At 37.0% G+C, this 18978-nt stretch overlaps 2 protein-coding genes across 3 annotated transcripts in view; both read right to left on the reverse strand.

Annotated features, from left to right (window-relative positions):
• Nucleotides 1-4863: 4863 nt before the first annotated feature.
• On the reverse strand, nt 4864-11021 carry C5H3orf38 (chromosome 5 C3orf38 homolog). Its single transcript, XM_059063785.2, has 3 exons — nt 10446-11021; nt 7363-7601; nt 4864-5882 (listed from the first exon to the last, which is right to left on the reverse strand). Exons 1-3 carry the CDS (start codon nt 10570-10572, stop codon nt 5310-5312), a joined length of 939 nt encoding a protein of 312 aa, XP_058919768.1. The 5' UTR covers nt 10573-11021; the 3' UTR covers nt 4864-5309.
• A 5220-nt stretch (nt 11022-16241) lies between these two features.
• Nucleotides 16242-18978, reverse strand: part of ZNF654 (zinc finger protein 654) — a 95276-nt gene continuing 92539 nt past the window's right edge. For both annotated transcript variants that reach the window (XM_059063781.2, XM_067034879.1), the window contains one exon: nt 16242-18936. In XM_059063781.2, coding sequence (XP_058919764.1) covers nt 18929-18936 — 8 coding nt within the window. In that variant the 3' untranslated portion in view covers nt 16242-18928. The remainder of the gene's footprint in view (nt 18937-18978) is intronic.

The following is an 18978-nucleotide window of genomic DNA, read 5'->3' on the forward strand; positions in this document are numbered from 1 at the left end:
GCAGGGGGCTCGGGTTCAAATCCTGGTAGGGAAAGAAAATCCCGCATGCCTCACAACGCAGCCAAAAGACAAAAAAACACTTACTGGAGGGCTTCCCTGGTGGCGCAGTGGTTGAGAATCTGACTGTCAATGCAGGTTCGAGCCCTGGTCTGGGAAGATTCCACATGCCGCGGAGCAACTAAGCCTGTGCACCACAACTAGAGGCCGCGACAGTGGGAGGCCCGCGCACCGCGATGAAGAGTGGCCCCTGCTCGCTGCAACTAAAGAAAGCCCTCGCGCAGAAACGAAGACACAACACAGCCGAAAATAAACTAACTAATAAATAAAATTAAAAAAAAAAAAAACGAGATGAGAGGCAATATGTGTAGTAGTTACTTACCACTTGGCTCTCAGGCTCTAAAACCTGGGGGGGGGGGGGTGTTTTTTTTCTTTTCTTTTTTTTTTTTTTTTTACAAACCCTTGCGTTGAGCGCTGACTTTCAACAGATCCGCAGCGAGGGAGCTGCTCTGCTACGTAGGAAACCCCGACCCAGAAGCAGGTCGTCTACGAATGGTTTAGCACCAGGTTCCCCACGAACGTGCGGTGCGTGATGGGCGAGGGGGCGGCCGCCTTTCCGGCCGCACCCCGTGTCCCAGGACGAAGGGCTCTCCGCACCGGACGCCGGTCCCGGCGCACGCCGCGCCCCCGGGGACGCGTGCAGCGGCCCGCCGGCGGGGACGGCGGGGGACCGGCTATCCGAGGCCAACCGAGGCTCCCGCGGCGCTGCCGTATCGTTCCGCCTGGGCGGGATTCTGATTTACAGGCGTTCAGTCATAATCCCACAGATTAAAACCTGGGTTTAAATCTAGGCTCTACCATCAGCTATGAAAGCTTAGGAAGTTACTTCAACCCTGTTAAAGAGTGATAGCTGTCCACAGGATTAAATGAATTAATACAGGCAACATGCACAGAAAAGTAACTGCCATATAATAAGCACCCCAAATTTAAGCAATTATTTATCCTGTGCAAAGCCCAGTGGGGAAAAGACTGAGAAATAAGTAGGAATCACAAGTTCTAGGAACAACTTAGGGAGGCAAAAGTACCTTACACGTAACAACTTGAGCACAATTAGTATAGTAAAAGATCAGAGATAGAAAAGGCTAATTCAAGTTTATGAAACTAAATGCTTCAAGCAAAAAGGCTTTCCTAAGTAGGTACTGATTTTTTTCTTCAGAAAATATCACATCAGACAAGTAACACAGTTGGCAGTGGACAGCAGGAGATTCCTTCAATCCTTAAATTCATTAATTGAAATGTAACTAATTTCATACTTGAGATTTAGGGTGCCTAAAAACTGAAGATGAACACTGCTAACCAAAGAACCCTCACTAAATGACTCACTGAAAAGGTAAATAAGATTAAGGCCAGTGATTCTATTAACATTACATGACTAACAGAAGTAACTCTGGAGCTTCTGGTTTAATATTTTGGAGTACATTATAACTCACAGTAAACATCATACTCAATTTTAATATTAACACTTTACTGAAAGACTACAGGAAAGGTTCAAACTAGAAAAAGTGAAGCTGAAAGGATTTAGTGCACTGACACAGTTCTGAAATCATTTTCCTTCCAACTCTAGCAAAGGGCCTAATGTAGTTCTCATTTTAAGACATCTAAACCCAGAGATTGAGATTTGAATTCAACATGAGAAGTTGAGGTAAATCAACTTATTGATGTATTATTTCATCTTATGCTTGATTCAGTGACTTACAGATTGTAGATGCTCAATAAATATATGCATAGAAACTTAAAGAGAACCCAGATCCATAAGTCTTATTTCCCAGCATTACAGCTGGGCTGTGTACCTTCAAACTGGCTATATACAAAGGTTATAAATAGGGTTGGGGAGGAGAGGGGGAGGGAGCTGATCACAAATATAGACCCTTCAAAAGAAATGTTCGTATTTTTAAAATCTTTCATTAGAATTAGCAATATGCAATCATTACCAAATAAACATCTACTTAGGATAAAGTTTTATAAAGATCTTGAGAACATTATTTAATGTTTTTTTTCACATTTTTATCACTTTCTCCAAAGCATGTTCATTGAACTTGTCTTGTCCAAATAAAATGAATTCTGCATTAATGTTTCACTTGACAGTACTGCAGTAGGTTTTGCCTTAATATCTAACATCTACTGAAAAACAAAATACAAACAACTATCATAAACTGACAGACTTTCTAGAGATTCTTTCATTAGTAAGATTTAGTCCTCTAGCTTAAGGACTCTGGCAAGGGCACAAAAGTTTCTAAAATTAATTTTAATTTTTAATACAGTAGAGTAGTAGTCTGGGGGAAATAAAATTATTATGGCAGGATTTGAATATGGAGCATAAGGATCCCTGTTAGGACTCACAGATGTGCTTCAGGGAAGTCCAAGAACTCAATGAAATATGCAAAAATTGTAATACTATATGCAAACTTATTGTTTCTAGAAAGAATAATATAGCTCTTTTTCAAAAGGTCAATGACCATCCCCTGCAACCCCAAAAAAACAGTGAAAAGGGCATCTAAATTTGTGAAAATAGATGCTGAGAAAAACATCAAGGTATGGTTCACTCATTTTTATGACCTTTTAAGCCATTTTGTTAAAACACAATGTTTCTGATTATCTCGTTTAGTTAAACCATTATTCTTTAAATCCTTTTCTGGGGTGCTACTACAATTTCTTACTGGGACTAAGTAACTAGCTTTCCTTTAGCATAAAAATGTTGCCTTTCTGAAAACCCAAGAATGTTTTCCTGTGTTTGCCATTTTCAAGTTGATTTAATAAATTAGATATGGCTTTTTTTCTATTATTTGGTATTTCAGTAAGACACATGAAATACGTTTTTTGGTATTTTGGATATTAGTAAAACATCCCAATACAACTACTATTTTTAAGTTTTTAACAAAAAAGGATATTGCTGTATACTGTTAGCTATAGCAAATCAGCCTCCAGTAAATAAAGACCGGGTGTCCCCTGGTTTGACCACCCAATTACTATGAATTATGTGTGGAGTTAGTTGTATTCTTTACTACTTGACTCCACAAACTTCACAAATACCAGCTGAATATAATGAAGTAAGAGACAAAGCTGTAGTCTTTACTATTCCCTAACATAAACAGAGTAGTGAGTGGTAGTAAAAGTAGCATTCAATCTGCACTGTGCTTTTTGGACCTTCTCAAAGGCCTGACCAAGCTTTAAGCTTCATGGGCAAATTTCAGTTCTTCTAGGTCTTCTTTCTCTGAACAGGAAGTATACACTTTTCCCTTATAATGGTTTCTAGGTAACTTAGGGCTCTCCAGTATATCCTACTCTGACCTTGGGCTTTTGAAAGTCAGTAAATTTTAATGGAAAATTAAAATTATCCTAAATCTTAGTTTGGGGTCTAAAAGTTTGTGTATTCACGTACTAAAGTCAAACATGATATAACCCCAAAACCAAGACTAATGACTAGAACCAAAGACAAAATCTACATGCAAAAATGTCTTTTATACAGTATATAAGCTTCTTTTGCTCATTCATTCACCCATTCACTTAGACATTAGGTCCTACTGTGTGCCCAGCTGTGGGGATTCAAAGGAAATAAAATATAGCTCTAATTCTCATTTGGTCCAGAAAGATTTCATTTTTAAGGGTGATTAAAAGAACATGCAGATTACAGCCTTCCTTGGGCATTACACATTCAAAAATTCAATACTGAACATATCTACAGGTAATTTCTGTCCATCCTGGCCATCTTTGGTATTATTTCTTGATAATAATACTTGACATCAATAGCACAAAGAAAACAAATGGGAATAATCTCAAATTTTATCCTTTACTTTGTACATTTATCAATTACACATTATAATGATACTTCAAACTTAAAAAGATAATGGGTTTAAATCTAAACCAAAAACTATGCTTACAGCAGAAAAAGGGATTTCCCTCCTTTATTAAGTTCTTATTTTAGGACATATCAATTTGTACTCCTCGTAAGAGGCACAGGACTAAAAAAAAAAAGATCAATTTTTTCCTCCTGCTTCCAAAATTTTATCAGTTACCCTAGATGATCATGAGCAGAGTTAAAGTTTAAAAAATTAATATGAACAATACCTCATCACATTTCCCAGTTGAATTTTTTCCAAATGGCATTTTTGTAAATTAAAATTACTAATTAAATTCAGATTCAGCAAGTAGCTGCTGGGTGATGAGGAATTTAAACTTGAAACCAACTGTGTAAGCTGGCAACTTAACCTTGTAACTCAAACAAAGTAAAACAAATTAAGAGGTTAAAAAAATCCTAATAATTTTAATTCATGATGTGGGAGTATATCTCAATATATGTATTAATTTTTTTGTCACCTCGTCTAAGATCATTCAAGAGAAAACTCAGTAACTCATTTAAATTAGGAACTGGGCAAACCTTTAAAAAAATGTCAATAGTATGTTTCCTTTATATGCTATTATAATAAATGCTCTATAAAAATGTTTGCTAAAATTTTAGATAAAGAAAAAAGTCTGTTTTGAGAACAGTACTTATCATTGCCCAAAACTGTTCAGAAAGTTGCAGATTTTAAGATACTTAGCTTGGACAACAGCAGATAACTCTGAAAAATGTTCCTCAAATATCTTAAAAGGAAAATTAAATTTTTTTCCACCAGCTAAATTACTGGACTTTTTGTATAAGAATGTCATTAAAGTTTTCTAAAATGAGAGGTTACTCATTTTAGAAAGTGAGCTTACTCATTTACTGAGTTTACAGTAAACATCTCTAAAATTTGTATTTTTTAAGCAATACTGTCATGAGATGCATTTGTAAAATTACCCAGATTTAGACAAAAGTAAATGAGAAAATTAAAAGGGAAAGCCTTGAACACTATTTATTTTTTCCCGCATGACAAGTACAGATATTAGCAGAATATCCACCAAGTAAAATGAAAATTTTAACTGGTTTCTAAGGCACACAGTTAGTTACAACATCTAAAGTGGGATTTATTTGATGAATTGCATGAAGACTTCAGAACATTTGCTGCAACTCACGTAGAAAGAGGCAAGTGTTCACATAACATGTTAGCCTGTAGTCAAGAAAGACTTTTCAACTAAAATGTCAATCCCCGAATCTGAAATCAGTTAGACATTACTGATGTAGTATTTGGAAGAAATTCTGTATAGATTTTTCAGACTGAAATATAGTACTCAATGCTTCAAGGACTAGGTAAAATTAGTTCTCTTTTGTTCAACAGTGCCTCATTTCCACTAGATAAAGTTTGGTCTTCCAGTCCCACTATCCAATGCCTGCCTTACATTGAGTCATCCTTCGCTGGACCACACAAAGTGTTTACATTATAAAAGGCTTCTAGATCACTTGGTTCAAGTGTAATAGCTGGTTTCATTAATGTTCCAGGAGCAAGGGAATGCTCTCCAATAATTCTCAGGTTGATAAATTTGATTTTCCAAGTATTCTCCACAAAAGGGCAGCGGATGAGCCCAAAAATTTGTTCAAAAATGCCCAAACAACTGTTCCCTCGGTGGACAGTCCCAGCAACTCCAACCATAACTAGACCATGGGGAGAAGCAGCACATTTCAGTCCATTGGAATCTAGGTTAGGACTGAGAAAAAGATATTCTTCTTTCACTAGTGACAGCAGACGAAGGCTCACAATTTCTGCTCCATGGTAGTCTATCACATTTTGTTCAGATGTGTTGTAATAAAACCTAAGCTTGACATCATGCCAGAAGTGCTGTGGCCCCCATTCATCTTGAGGTGGTCCCAGAAGAGGATTCTGAGAATTAAGAAGTTCAAAGAACCACTGACAGAATTCTTCACCTAATCGACGAAAATCAACATTTTCAGCTTTTTTATCTTCTTTCTCCTGTTGATTAATAAAACCAACGTTTATTCTTGTATCTATTTTCTGTCTTGCCTGTTTCATAGCTAACTTTTAGGGTACTAATTATAGCAGAAAGGAAATGAACTACCTGTGAACTCACTGAACCCATCTTGCACAGTAAATTATTTCTCAAAACAGGGAGGTCATTTTAGAATTTCTCAGCTTAAACTTCTGAAAATTCCTCTAAGAAAGTAAGGTTCAAATTCTCTTAAAATATCAGCATGAATTAAGAGCCAATAATAAGGATTTACATAAGCATTTTCTCTTGATTGTGGCAGTGATTTCACAGGTGTGTTATTTGTCAAAACTTTCAAACTGTATGCTTTAAATGAATACACTTCACTGTGGTATATTTTATATGCAGCAAAGTTTATAATAAACACATCTTTAAACAGACATTTCTAATATGATTGAAATAGCTTATCTTCTATGATTGGGATTATTTTATACTATTTCTTTCCACATGAATATTGCAAAAATACACCTGATAGGCTAGATTTTATTCAACAATGTATTACAGAACACAGTACCTCATCTAGATGGTGAAAGATCTTGTATTTACTGGGCACATGCTATTACTGAATGTACTGGGCACTGTGCTTGGCACTTAAGTGCTATTTACTTCTTTTTCCACAAGCTTTATAACACAGATATTATCGTTATGCCCGTTTTATAAACAAGGCTCACAAAGGTCCTTACTTGCTCATTTACAGCTAGTATACAGCAGAACCTAATATAAAGTCACATCTATATGATTTTAAAATCAACATTCTTTTCAGTACATTAAGGAAAGCTTAGAAGTTCCTTTCCTAATGTGAAGGCAAACCTCTCTCACTGTAAAATACCATTATTTCAATATGGGTATGTAGTTTAAAAACTGCAAGTTACCTAAAGGTTCAATTGATATTTAAATATTCACACAATATTTAAGATGTACAGTGGAGATAAAAATAAATATGATTAGCCAATATCAGCTGGAGGAAATTACTAAAACAGGACTTTTTTCTAGCTAACAAATAAAAAAATTTTTTTTAATTTAAGTTTCTTTCATGAAATTTTTGCAATTTAATACCAAAGAAAGTCTTTCAAAATGAGAAAGGGCTTACAACAGCATTCTTCTAAAGTGGAAAAAAGAAATTGGAGAAACAGAGGCTAAATTAAAATTAAATTGATCCTGTAGTCTATCCATTCTCTTTAAAAATCAACAGTCCCCATTTGATAAAGGGATACAAAACATTTTTTCTCACAAATCAATAGAATATTACATATATATTACTAAATATCAAAAATACTTTGTCTCAGGTGCTTTACTGCTCTTTCTTTAGGATGCAAAAGATAGAAAGTAAAGCTAAAATTATTTAAAAAAAAAAACAACATTAACCACATCATTCCAGATCTAGGATTATCTAAAGATTTTTACACAGAACTACAGTTCAGGATATGACTATAGGGTCTGTTTTACCTGTTCAAAGAGTCTAATGTCCGCTGCCTTAACTGGCTCTGGCGTTTCCTTCAATTTCAGTTGTGACTGCTTTTTCCAGTAATCCTTTGCATGCTGAATAAGATTGTGTTTTTCAGTAGCTGGAGGTATAATAACCCCCTGTGTTACCAAGTACTTGAATATGATTTCTCGGTGGACTTTTTTACGCCTCAAAAGTTCTTCTACACTTTGACTGTACACTAATATTGCATGAATGGCATCTAAAAGAAAATTATGAAGATTAATAGAAAATCATGAGTCACTTGTAAATTTGTCCAAGGTCAGCAGAAACTCTATCAAATAATATTTATAAACTCTTGTCATGGCATTATTGCTTTTGTACAAGATGGTTATCATTTCTAAAAACCAGGAAGTGAGGGCTTCCCTGGTGGCGCAGTGGTTGAGAATCTGCCTGCCAATGCAGTGAACACGGGGTCGAGCCCTGGTCTGGGAAGATCCCACATGCCGCGGATAAACTGGGCCCGTGAGCCATAACTACTGAGCTTGCGCGTCTGGAGCCGGTGCTCCGCGACAGTGCGAGGCCTGCGCACCGCGATGAAGAGTGGCCCGCGCTTGCCGCAACTAGAGAAAGCCCTCGCACAGAAACGAAGACCCAACACAGCCAAAAATAAATAAATGTATTATTTTTTAAAAAAACAAAAAACAAACCAGGAAGTGGGTTGTCAAGTTTGGGATTTTAAAAAAATTTCTTTAAACTATAAATTTCCCCACCTAAAATTCCTCCTTCCTTTCACTTCTCATACGAGATTGTGAATTTAAGCATTTTCTTTTCAAGAATGGTTGTATTTTAAGAAAAAATTTTAATAAGGTCAGTGGAACTAAATTCATTTACAATCCTTAAAATATAGGTAAAATTACAATACTTTTCAACCTCCTCACTCTACAGATAACGAAAGTCAGGGATACATGAGGTATCAACAATCATACTTCTAAGAAGTGGCAGAACCAAGACTCTTAATTTTAAAGAACTTCTATTAAACAACAGACTAAAGATTATTTTTACATATGTGAGGTATACAGAATGGTAATAAAATGAACTCCTATATACACACGACACAGCTGAAGACACAGGAATGAGGCCTCATTTTACCTCTCCCTACTGAATGCTATTCCCTCTCTCTCCTCGCTCACCTCACGTGTAGCTACTCTCCAAAATTTTATCATTCCCTCGATTTTCTTTTATTTTTTCTTCTATTTTTCTTTTTTTTTTTTTTTTTTTTGGCCACTCTGCCGGGCTTGCAGGATCTTAGTTCATTGACCAGGGATAGAACCAGGGCCCCCCAGCAATGGAAGCTCAGAGTCCTAACTACTGCACCACCAGAGAATTCCCTCGATTTTCTTTAGAGTTGTACAGCATAACTATGTATCCCTACAAAATATAGTTTGGTATTTCTTTGAATGTTCTATAAATCTAATCCATCAATATATATAGTCTTCTATAATTAACTTTTAATGTTTCTGAGATTAATCTATGTGGCTAGACACAGCTGTAAATTCATTTTCAGAGCTGTACCATAGGTAATTATAGACTATACCACAAGGTATCTGTCCTTTTGTTTATAGACTTTTATTATGTGTATCCAATTACAAATACTATTACTTTGGACATTTCCACACTTGTCTCCCAGCCCAGACGGGCAAGCAGCATGAGCATCACCTGGAGCTTGTTAGAAATGTGGAATTTCTGGGCTCACTCCAAAACTACTGAATCAGAACCTGCATTTTAACAAGATCACTGAGGGACACATAGGCACATTCAAGTTTGAGAAGCTCAGGTAAGTAACCTTCCATTTTAGGAGATAATATCGAACTTGTTTTCCAAAGTACTAGTTCTAATTTACACTCCCCCAGTAGTTATCAACGACATACTTCACAAGATCAACAACACCTGAAGTTTTTACATTTAGTTTTTGCCAACTTGGTACATGTGAAAGACACCATGTAGTTTTGGTTTTCATTTCATTGCTTTCTAAAGATGTTGAGAATCTTTCAATATGCTTATTATTTTTTCCTCTCTGAGAAATAACTTCAAATCATTTAACATTTTGGTACTGGGTAGTTTCCTTTCTTGTTTGCTTTTGGATCCACCATCAATTAAATTCAGCAATTTTATCTATTACAATTTTAAATTCACATTCACCAAGACTGTTAGAAGGCGGTTAGCATGTAAAATATATAAATGCCAAAGAACTAACATTAAGTTTAAAATTATTTTCAGTCTAAATTCTTAGAAATTTATTCACTTAGTGTTCCTAGTTCACTTTCAAATTAATGACCTTAAATGGCGGAAATGTTAAAAGCAGAGAAAGACAGTTTTAAAAGACAGACTCTTCTGTAGATACTTAAGTCATATGCTAATACAGGAGGAGGACATTTTCTCATTTTAAACTAAAATTCAGCAAATTTAAAATAAAACTAGCCAGGTAATATACAACATCATAAAAGCTTAAGCTACTCATTACATTACAACCAGACTGAATATTTATAATCCATGAAATCTACTCTACCGAAATGTTTATTTGGCTCTGAAAGTAATGTAGTCCTAGTACACAGAATCATCTCTGAAAAACTCTGGATCCAAAAAGAGACATGGATTGATCCTATCTGCTCTTTTATCACGGTAATTATTTCACGGAGCAGACTGATAAAAAGTGTTTATGATATCCTCCCCCAAGCTTGAAGAAAATGAGCAGCGGCTGACACTCCTCAGCTGATCGAAACTGAAAACGGAAAACACCCTGGCTCCCCGGAAATCTTCAACAAACAAACAAAAACACTATTCACGTACTCTGCATCTTCGAAACAAGCATTTGCCCACAACGTATAATGACTAAAACCTGGAAGCAGCGCCATTTTCAGCGTGCATCTGAAGCAACAGAGCAGCTATAGGGCCCGAGATTCCCGAGGGTTCCGCACAAGCGCAAACCCGGACGGGCTGGGAAGGAGGCCTACCAACGGCCTCCACTCACACGCTCCCGCCAGCTGGGGGCCGGGTGAGGCCTGGGGAGGGACGGCCGCCCTTGGGGAGAAGGGTCTATCTTTACCTTGGCGGTCCTCAGGCTGCACCAGGCGGTTGGTGATGGTATCGCATAGGGCCATGATTTCGTCGTTGTCCAACAGACCGAGCAGGTTACGACAGCCCTCCATCTCTGGGTAGCTGAGCCCCGACATCTCTACCCCCAGAAATGGGGGAGAGGACGCCAATAACTTCGCCCCCTTAGGCCCACTGGGCCGGAGCCGTGGCAACAGGTACCGGAAATGCACTTCCCGTTGTTCGCAGCCAAAGGGCCTCGGGTATTCCAGAGCCGTGGGCGGAAGTGATCGTTAATGAGGGAACTAAGGGAACGCGGTGTGGTTCCGGGCTCTCGGGGACTGAGTGGAGTCCCACGGATCTCACTTCAGGGCAACTCTGCATTTACACCGGGAACATCGACCTTTCACAAGGGAAAACGAACCCTGAACTCCTCAGGAGTCCCTCCTCCGAAAGAACGCCTGGGAGGGCTGCACAAGGAAGGTGCGCGGAAAGCCGGCGGCGGCTCCAGCGAAAGACAAGCTCCCGTGATGCCGCGGGGCCGACCAATGGAGGCTCCTCCTCCCCGCCTTTGGGCCGGGACCTCGGGAGCGCTCGAAAGTTCTCTACGGCCACTTCTGCGTTGGGAGCACCTGTAGTTTGATATTCTTTAATTACGTAGTTCTGTGTTAAAACAGTTTGGTTTTGTTTAACATTATACTTGGAAAAGTTAAGTGGAAAAAAATCACCTATCCTGTGCCACGCCTGCCCGCCTTGCAGCTGACTTAAACTCCCCAACAAGCTGCGGTCCGCTGTTGCTTCCCTTCTTATCCTCGCCGGCTTGGCTTTAGGCGAGGCAGTATCGCGAATAGTTTAAGGTTGGAGTCTTTGAAAGCCAGATTACCAGCGTTTTATCCTGTCATTTACTGTGACCGAGAGCAAGCTCTTTGGTCTTCCAGTTTTCTGTCTCGAAACGGATCTATTAGAGATACCTACCTCATAGGGTTGTTGAAGCGCAGGGAGGGGGTGAAGAACTGTGCCTGGCGCCTAGAAAGAGCCCAGTATATATTAGCTATTGTTACCACTGTTGTCGACATTCACGAGAGGGAAACTTCAGACTTCACCGCATTTTCAATGGCTTCTGTCTCCTTCCATTGTTTTAGCCCTATTTTAGATTTGTTAACATTAGATTATTGCCAGTTAGTAGCTGAAATGTTCACACCCGCAGATACATGTGAGCAGATTTAACTTTTTTAAAAAATCACAGCTAAATATCAGTCAAAATGAACTGTAAATACAGTCTTTAAAATAAGGCATTCCAACCATGGTTAAACTGATTTGCCAGTGGATGTTATTGGGGGTACCATGTACTCATCAGATACCAATTCTTCATTTGTCATTAAGCATTGAGTGCCTCCTATGCTAGATATTGAAAATTCCGAGAAATGACACAGACCCTCCTTCAAGGAGCTTTTGGGAGTGTTGCAAATAAAGAGATAAGTGCTCATAATACTGGTGTGGAACCAAATGGAAGAAGACATGCCCAACTTTTTCATTCGTTCATTTTTTAAAAATGTGTTTACTGAGCATGATTTGCCAGACACTGTTCTTTATGCTGTGAACAAATCCAAGTCCTTTGGAGCTTGTATTCTAGTGGAAGGAAATAATAGACAATAAACATAAAATAAACTATATACTATGGCAGGAAATTCTATGGAGAGAAATCAAAAGAGAGGGATGGAGGAGAGGATGTTGCTGTTTTATACAGGCTGTGAAGAAAGGCTTCTCTAAGTGATATTGAAGGAAAGACCTGAAAAAGTGAGAAACTGAACCACAGAAGAGTGTTCTAGGAAGAAGCAAAAGTAGAGGTTCTGAGGAAAGAACAGAGTGCTTGGCATGCAGGAGGAGGCCAGGAGGCTGAAGCAGCTTGTGCAAAGAGGAAGCATTGAGTGGTGAGGTTGGAGTTGTCAAGATTGATCTAGAGCAGGGTTTCTCAACCGTGGCACTACTAACATTTTGGGCAGGATAATTCTTTGTTGTGGGTCTGTCCCACAACATTGTAGGATGCTTCAGCATCCCTGACCTCTCCCCACTAGATGCCAGTAGCACCTCCTCCCCGCTACCAAAAATACCTTGTTCCTCAAATGTTTCCTGGGGGGGGGGCAAAATTCCCCAAGTTGAGAACCACTGATGTAGAACCACTTGTCCAAAAGTGCTTTCTGAGATGAAAATATTCTGCATCTGAGCTAATACAGTAACTATCGGGCACATATGGTTATTGAGCTCTTGTAATGTGGCTAGTAGAGCTCAGCTGACTTGTGGCTAGTGGCTACTGTATCAGTGCAGTCTAGAGTCTTGCAGCCCATTGTAAAAACTTTGGCTTTTATCTTTTATCTCTCTCTGCATTTCCTATTATTCTCTGTCTCTCGCTCCAGACCAGTGGTTCCCTTGCTATTTTGTTCCTTAAACTTGCCATGCAGATCCTTGCCTCAGAGCCTTTGCTCTTGCTATTCAGCCTAGCACATTTTCCCCTCAGATATGAGTGGCTCTCTTTCCTTTACTTCATTCATTAATTTCCCTGCTCAACAGTTTTCAGAGGTGGTATCATCATATCTTAATCATCCTGTTTAAACACCACCAACAATGCCATGCTTACTTATACTTTCCCTACACACTTAATTCTTCTGTATAGCACTTATATTGTACTTGTTCCCTCTCCCTACCCCCCCGGTAGAATGTGAGTTCTGAGATTCAGGGATTTTTATTTTTATTTTTCAATTGTCTATTACAGAGGCTGGCACATAGTAGGTATGCAATAAATATTTGTTGAATAAATGAATGAATTGTAAAGCCATTGAAGGATTTTAAACTGAGGAATGGCATGATCTGACTTGTTTCAAACTATCATTTTGGCTGCTGGTGTCTAGAACAGACTGCCAGAAGGGCAAGGGTAGAGGCTGGGAACCCAACTAGAAGATTAATACAGTAGTCCAGGTGAGAGTGAAGGACACGATAATGAGTCAGGGATGACTGCAAGGATTTAGTTTGGGCAACTGGAGTTGCTGTTTACTGAGAGGAGGAAGACTGGGAGAAATAGGTTTCAATAGAGAAATCCAGAATTGTCAAGAGATTAGGCTTTCTGGAGAGTGCGGTGATGCCCAAGAAGATTAAGCAAAGAATGAGGAGTGGGGCAGAAAAAGAATTATAGGTCAAGGGAGCAGTAGCGAAAAATGCATGGAATAAAACAGCATGGCTGTTTTTGGCTGGAACCAAGAGAAAGTTAGTAAAATCATTAACAGGAAAGCCTCAGCACCAGGCCCTTCAGGAGCTTAATTCTTAACCTTGTAAGAACGGCTCTCCCCTTTTAACAGATGTGGAAGTCTGAGCTCAGTGGGATACACTTAATTGCTTTAAAACTATCATGCTGGAATTTGAATATAGCTAATCTCCACACATCTTTGAGCTGTTTTCATTAAATTACATTGTGGTCGTTTCAATCACTGAATACTTTGAAAACAAAGTTCTCTAGATTAGAATAGTTTGGGGGTATTAGATCTGTTAAAATATCTATTCATTCAACAGTAGTTATTTAAGTACCTATTAATAGGGGACTTCTTTAAATGTCCTGGAAATTGAGTTTCTAAGTCTCTATAAATTTAATACTTTCTGAAGAAACTTGTTGCTTTAGATCTGTGGTTTTCAAACCTTAGTGTGTATCAAAACCACCTGGAGGACTTGTTAAACGACAGATTGGTCCCTCACCTGATCAAAAATTTAGCATTTTTTTTTGAGGGGGGGCGGCGGGCACGCCTCGTGGCTTATGGGATCTTAGTTCCCTGATCCCTGGGGACATAGCAGTGAAAGCGCAGAGTCCTAACCACTGGACCGCCAGGGAACTCCCCCAAATTTAGCATTTCTAACAAGTTCTCAGGTGATAGCGATTCTGCTCTTCTAGGAACCACACTCTTAAGAATCATTGCTAGTAGAAGAGAATGGAACATCAAACAGCCATGTCTGTTCCAGACTTCATCCTTTGTGAAATCACTGATCCTTAGGCAAGACTAACCCTCTCCATCTGGATATATTAGATCTACTCATGCTGTACAATTTGTAGGGAAAACTGCATGGCAGAATGGAAACTGCATGGCAGGATTTTAGGAGGAAACATCGACTTTTCAGTTCTACCTCTCCATTTACTAGCTGTGTGACTAGTCAAGTTATATAACCTTTCTGAACCTTGGTGTCTAAAAAGCATTGTTCATATCTACCTTTGGGTTGTTTTAACAATAAGAGGTATCACATATAAAGTAACCTGGTACACAATAATTTCTTCTCCAGTTGCAGCACCCATAAATAAGGCATGAACCTCTCTTTTAGTTTTTATTCCATGTAATATTGGATTGCCTCCATTTTAAATATTGAGATACAGCCCAAACTTCTGGCCTTGTTATCAGTTGATTCTTGAAATTAGTATGGATCTTATGCTACGAAAGCAATCTAATTTATCTTGGAAGTGTATTTAATATTTGATTGCTTCCCAGCATTTCTCAAATTTCAGAAAAAAAATGGAAAGTCTAGATAACCCCAATGACTTTATCTAAATACCTCAATACATTTATTTGTCTAAGATCATATGACCATAAATCATAGATGGAGAATTCTAGATCTCAGCTCTAGAATGTTTCAGTAACTTTCTCATAGTTTTTCAAAGCATAACATTTGTAATATGTACAAATCACCATAATTAACACAATATCTGTTCATTTGCAGTGCTCTCATCGCATCAAAGAGTTTCTCTCTACTTCAGCCCCAAGCTGCAAGTTATAGCAAAAAGTGTAGGAGGTTTTCCTTTGTTAGTGAGCCAGAAGAGTAGGAGCCCTCATGCCCAAGGACCCCACTTTTAGATACAGATTACTAATTGGCTTGAACATTTTCCCATTGAAATACTTTGTAGGAAGTAATTTTCATAATTTACATCTTATTTCAAAGCGACTTCACAGTCTTTAAGTTCCACCAGAGGCTCTTCATCTCTGAAGAATTACCAGTGCAGATCAGTCCATCCACTGTCTTGGAGAGTTCTGATATTTGTTTTCCACCTACTAAGTTTCCAGAGGGTACTATTTCACACTGAAACCACTTACCTGAAATGACTTTAGTAACTAGTGTTCTATCAACTTGTAATTCCTGCATATGGACATTAGTTTAAACAATATCTAAAAATATCTATTTTTTGTAGACTTTTAGAGTTTGCTATGTTCTTTAAAATCACTCAATAATCTGAATATGGTAACATTAACTGAAATACCTCATTCTCTTATGAAACATAATAGAAATTTCTTATTTAACATATACCTTAAGCCTAATTCCTTTTGAAGTAATGTGCTACATAAAACTGAACAACTTCATTACCAACAAGGACAATGTTTTATTGAACAAATCTATGTACAGTACAAAAAATTTCTTGAAATGAGACACTATTGTTGATTTATTGCAGTTCAATGGCTCAGTTTTAATTTGTAATCTTATAAAATGCAAAGTAAAATAATTTAATGTTCAACAAGGAAGCACAAATTTCCTTTCTTGCTGAATCTGTAATATCTTTCACATATTAACAATTCCAAAATGCATATGCAGCATTTAGTCATTCTGAAATGGTGTTTTACAGTACCAAATAAATTAAAAAATAAACACTACCATCCCTTTTAGGTTTTTCACCCATACTACAGTTTGAACCAAACATAAAAGGAGTACAGATGAACCTTCAAGTGTGATTTAAAAAGAATCACAAGTTCAATGTTATGTTTTCACTATATAATTGGTGGTTTATTAAAAAAAAAAAAAAAAAAAAAAAAAGAATATGGCTGAAGCCCAAAGTACCAGTGCCCCTGTCCACAAAGGTTCTCCTTTTCTATCTTCTCCATAATATCTGAGCAGCAAAAATTCAGATTTGCTATTTTTTTGACCTTACTGAAACATAGCAGAAAGTTAATATTTAATGTTTCAAAGGAAATTTTTATTTGAAAATGAAGGATTGAAACTTGGTCCATGTAAGATAAACACATCCTTAAAATAGGAGTAGAAAAGAAAAAGAGAAGAATCTGAGGAACAAGAAGAAAAGCTTCCTTGTCTTCTGAATCCCACATTGGAACTGTTGTAAGTTTATGCACCCCGTAAAAGCAAAATGATGTAAGTTTATGTTTTATAAGGCATACATAAGAAAATGTACACATTCCTTCAATAGCAATTATTTGATAAGTATATAAAGAGGTTAGAACAATGTGGTCACATAGAATTTTATAAAACATTCCTTGATCTAGTTATGTATAAACCAATTTCATCTCAGTCTTTCAGAAAGTTTTCCCTTACCAACACGAAAGTAGAAACAAAGCCTCAAAGACAAAAAAATAACAAGTGGAATATGTTTAAAACATCTTGGTATGAACTGCAAAATGAATGAAAATAATTTGCAGACATGGATTTATGTCAATAGTTACAACTTATAAAAAATAAAAAGTTAAAAATGTGATAAAATGTTAAGCTGTGATTTTAAACATCTGGAAAATGTACAAAGCAGAAATATTTCAAAATAACTTCATTGTCCATATGATCTAGTTTCCAAATACTTTTAATTACATGATGTATTTTAGACTGAACTGAAATAGAACTCAAATATTATATTTTTAGTATCAGGAAGTATGGAAAACATTTTTTTCTTTAGTTGACCTTAAAGGATTTAAAAGCCTTATGGAGTTGTTTACTTATGTTATTTAAATGTAAATTCCACAGCCTAATGTAGGCTACATAACAAAACAAAAACCTGATTTGATTGATATGGACTTATGACTATCAATTGCATAGTAGTGAATGCCTATGATAAATAAACTAATAAAATTGGGTAGTTTTTTAGATATCTGATTTATCATGACCTGCAAATCCTAATTTAATAAAGCCTGGATGCTACCCTGGAAGAAAAGTCACACTTCCTTAGTAACTTCATTCAAGAAGCTTTAATATCCAGAAATTTATAATAGTAGGGTCTGATGAGATTATATACTTTGAACAAGAATGTATCAGTTGGAATAACTGGAATATCTGGTTGACATTGGTACATTAATAGCTCTGTTTTTGAGAATTTGCCTTTGCATTTTTGTTCATTTTACCCCTGTTATAGATTAACACACTGTTAGGTAAAAGGAAGTCTTTAAGCTTCCTCTTTTAAAGACTATACAAGTGGAACACATCTGAGAGGGTATTTTTAAAAAGCTTTTTGTTTTAACGATTTATTAAGTTAAAATCTTCCTTAGGAAAATTACTGGTCATCAAAGAAAATAAATGCATCAATATATCTTACTGTGTTCTTGCTGTGCAAATTTTTGTGTAAATATTTCTTTTTATATATAAAAATTACTATTCAGACCAAATTCATCAGAAATAAATAAGAAAGCATGAGTAATATGGCTTATTTTAGAATTAACTCTCCTAATTGAATAAAACCAATGAATTCTTGATCGGATTCTTAGCTGCATTTTTTTTAATAGTCAGTTATTTTTATAGGACTGTACTTAGATAACTCACATTAATGTCTAAAGGACCTTACTATGAATCATCAAGCAATGTCCTAACACTACTCTATATACAAACAGAAATATCCCAGTGTGCTTATACCATTATTCACATTGAAGAATTTGCAATTCAGTGTTTTCTTTCAACTAAGATAGCCTTAATGGTCTTAGATCCTCCCATCTCTTCCCAGAGTTACTGATAATATGTTTTCTATTGACGCTGCTGCCTTTTAAATATAACTCATTGGTATTATAAAAATGAAAAGTGGAAGGTTCTGTCAAGAGCTTATTAGCAAAGCACTGTTGTTTTGTCTTCTTTTGTTTGTTAATTTTAAATGCTGGCATGTCATTCATTGAACTTTGACCTAATCAATCATCTGGAAACAAGGTACAATCTTTTATAGCTAGGATGGTGATAAATCGTTTTACTTTCATCTTATCAATCAGTTTCTAAGTAATAATAAACCAAACAGAAATGGTTCCTTAAAGCATGTTTGACCAGAAAGGAGGAATAATCTGATTAGGCATGACAAGAAAACAAACCCTATTTGTGGAATACTTTTGTTTATTGTAAACCACCCCCCCCCCTTTTTTATAATGGGTTTTTCCCTTTCTGTAAGGCCATAGCTGGTTATTCTTTTTGACTAGTTGCCTGCATATGTTTCTCACATAAGCGAAACTGAACATGCTGCTGTTAATCATCATCGACTTCTTAAAAAAATGTGGTTTTTCTGGATAACTGGTACTTTGGGAGTTTTGTAATAACCCTTTTGGAGTCTAAACCAGCACATCTCTGTGGGTTCATTCTAGAAAATGTGCTTTGTCTTTATCTTTAGTAATCCAAGACCGCTCTAAAATTAAGGCCATCAGGGAAATAGCAAACTGATGATGCATTTTCTTGTAGTGCTTTTTGCACACTACTGCTTGATCGACAGATCGCTCTGAAACATTTTTATCAGGCACCTGTAAAACAGAACACGTCTGTTAATTCATATTTATAGATGT

This window comes from Kogia breviceps, chromosome 5 (assembly GCF_026419965.1).
Source record: "Kogia breviceps isolate mKogBre1 chromosome 5, mKogBre1 haplotype 1, whole genome shotgun sequence".
NCBI classification, from domain to species: Eukaryota; Metazoa; Chordata; class Mammalia; order Artiodactyla; family Physeteridae; genus Kogia; species Kogia breviceps.

What these genes read in the sequence shown, in the direction of transcription:
- C5H3orf38 (XM_059063785.2), bottom strand. Translation starts at nt 10,572, where the DNA reads ATGTCGGGGCTCAGCTACCCAGAGATGGAGGGCTGTCGTAACCTGCTC. An exon ending in GCAGCCTGAGGACCGCCAAG is followed by an intron (nt 7,602 to 10,445) that starts GTAAAGATAGAC and finishes ATTTTCTTTTAG; the next exon opens with ATGCCATTCATGCAATATTA. An exon ending in ACATTAGACTCTTTGAACAG is followed by an intron (nt 5,883 to 7,362) that starts GTAAAACAGACC and finishes ATTAATCAACAG; the next exon opens with GAGAAAGAAGATAAAAAAGC.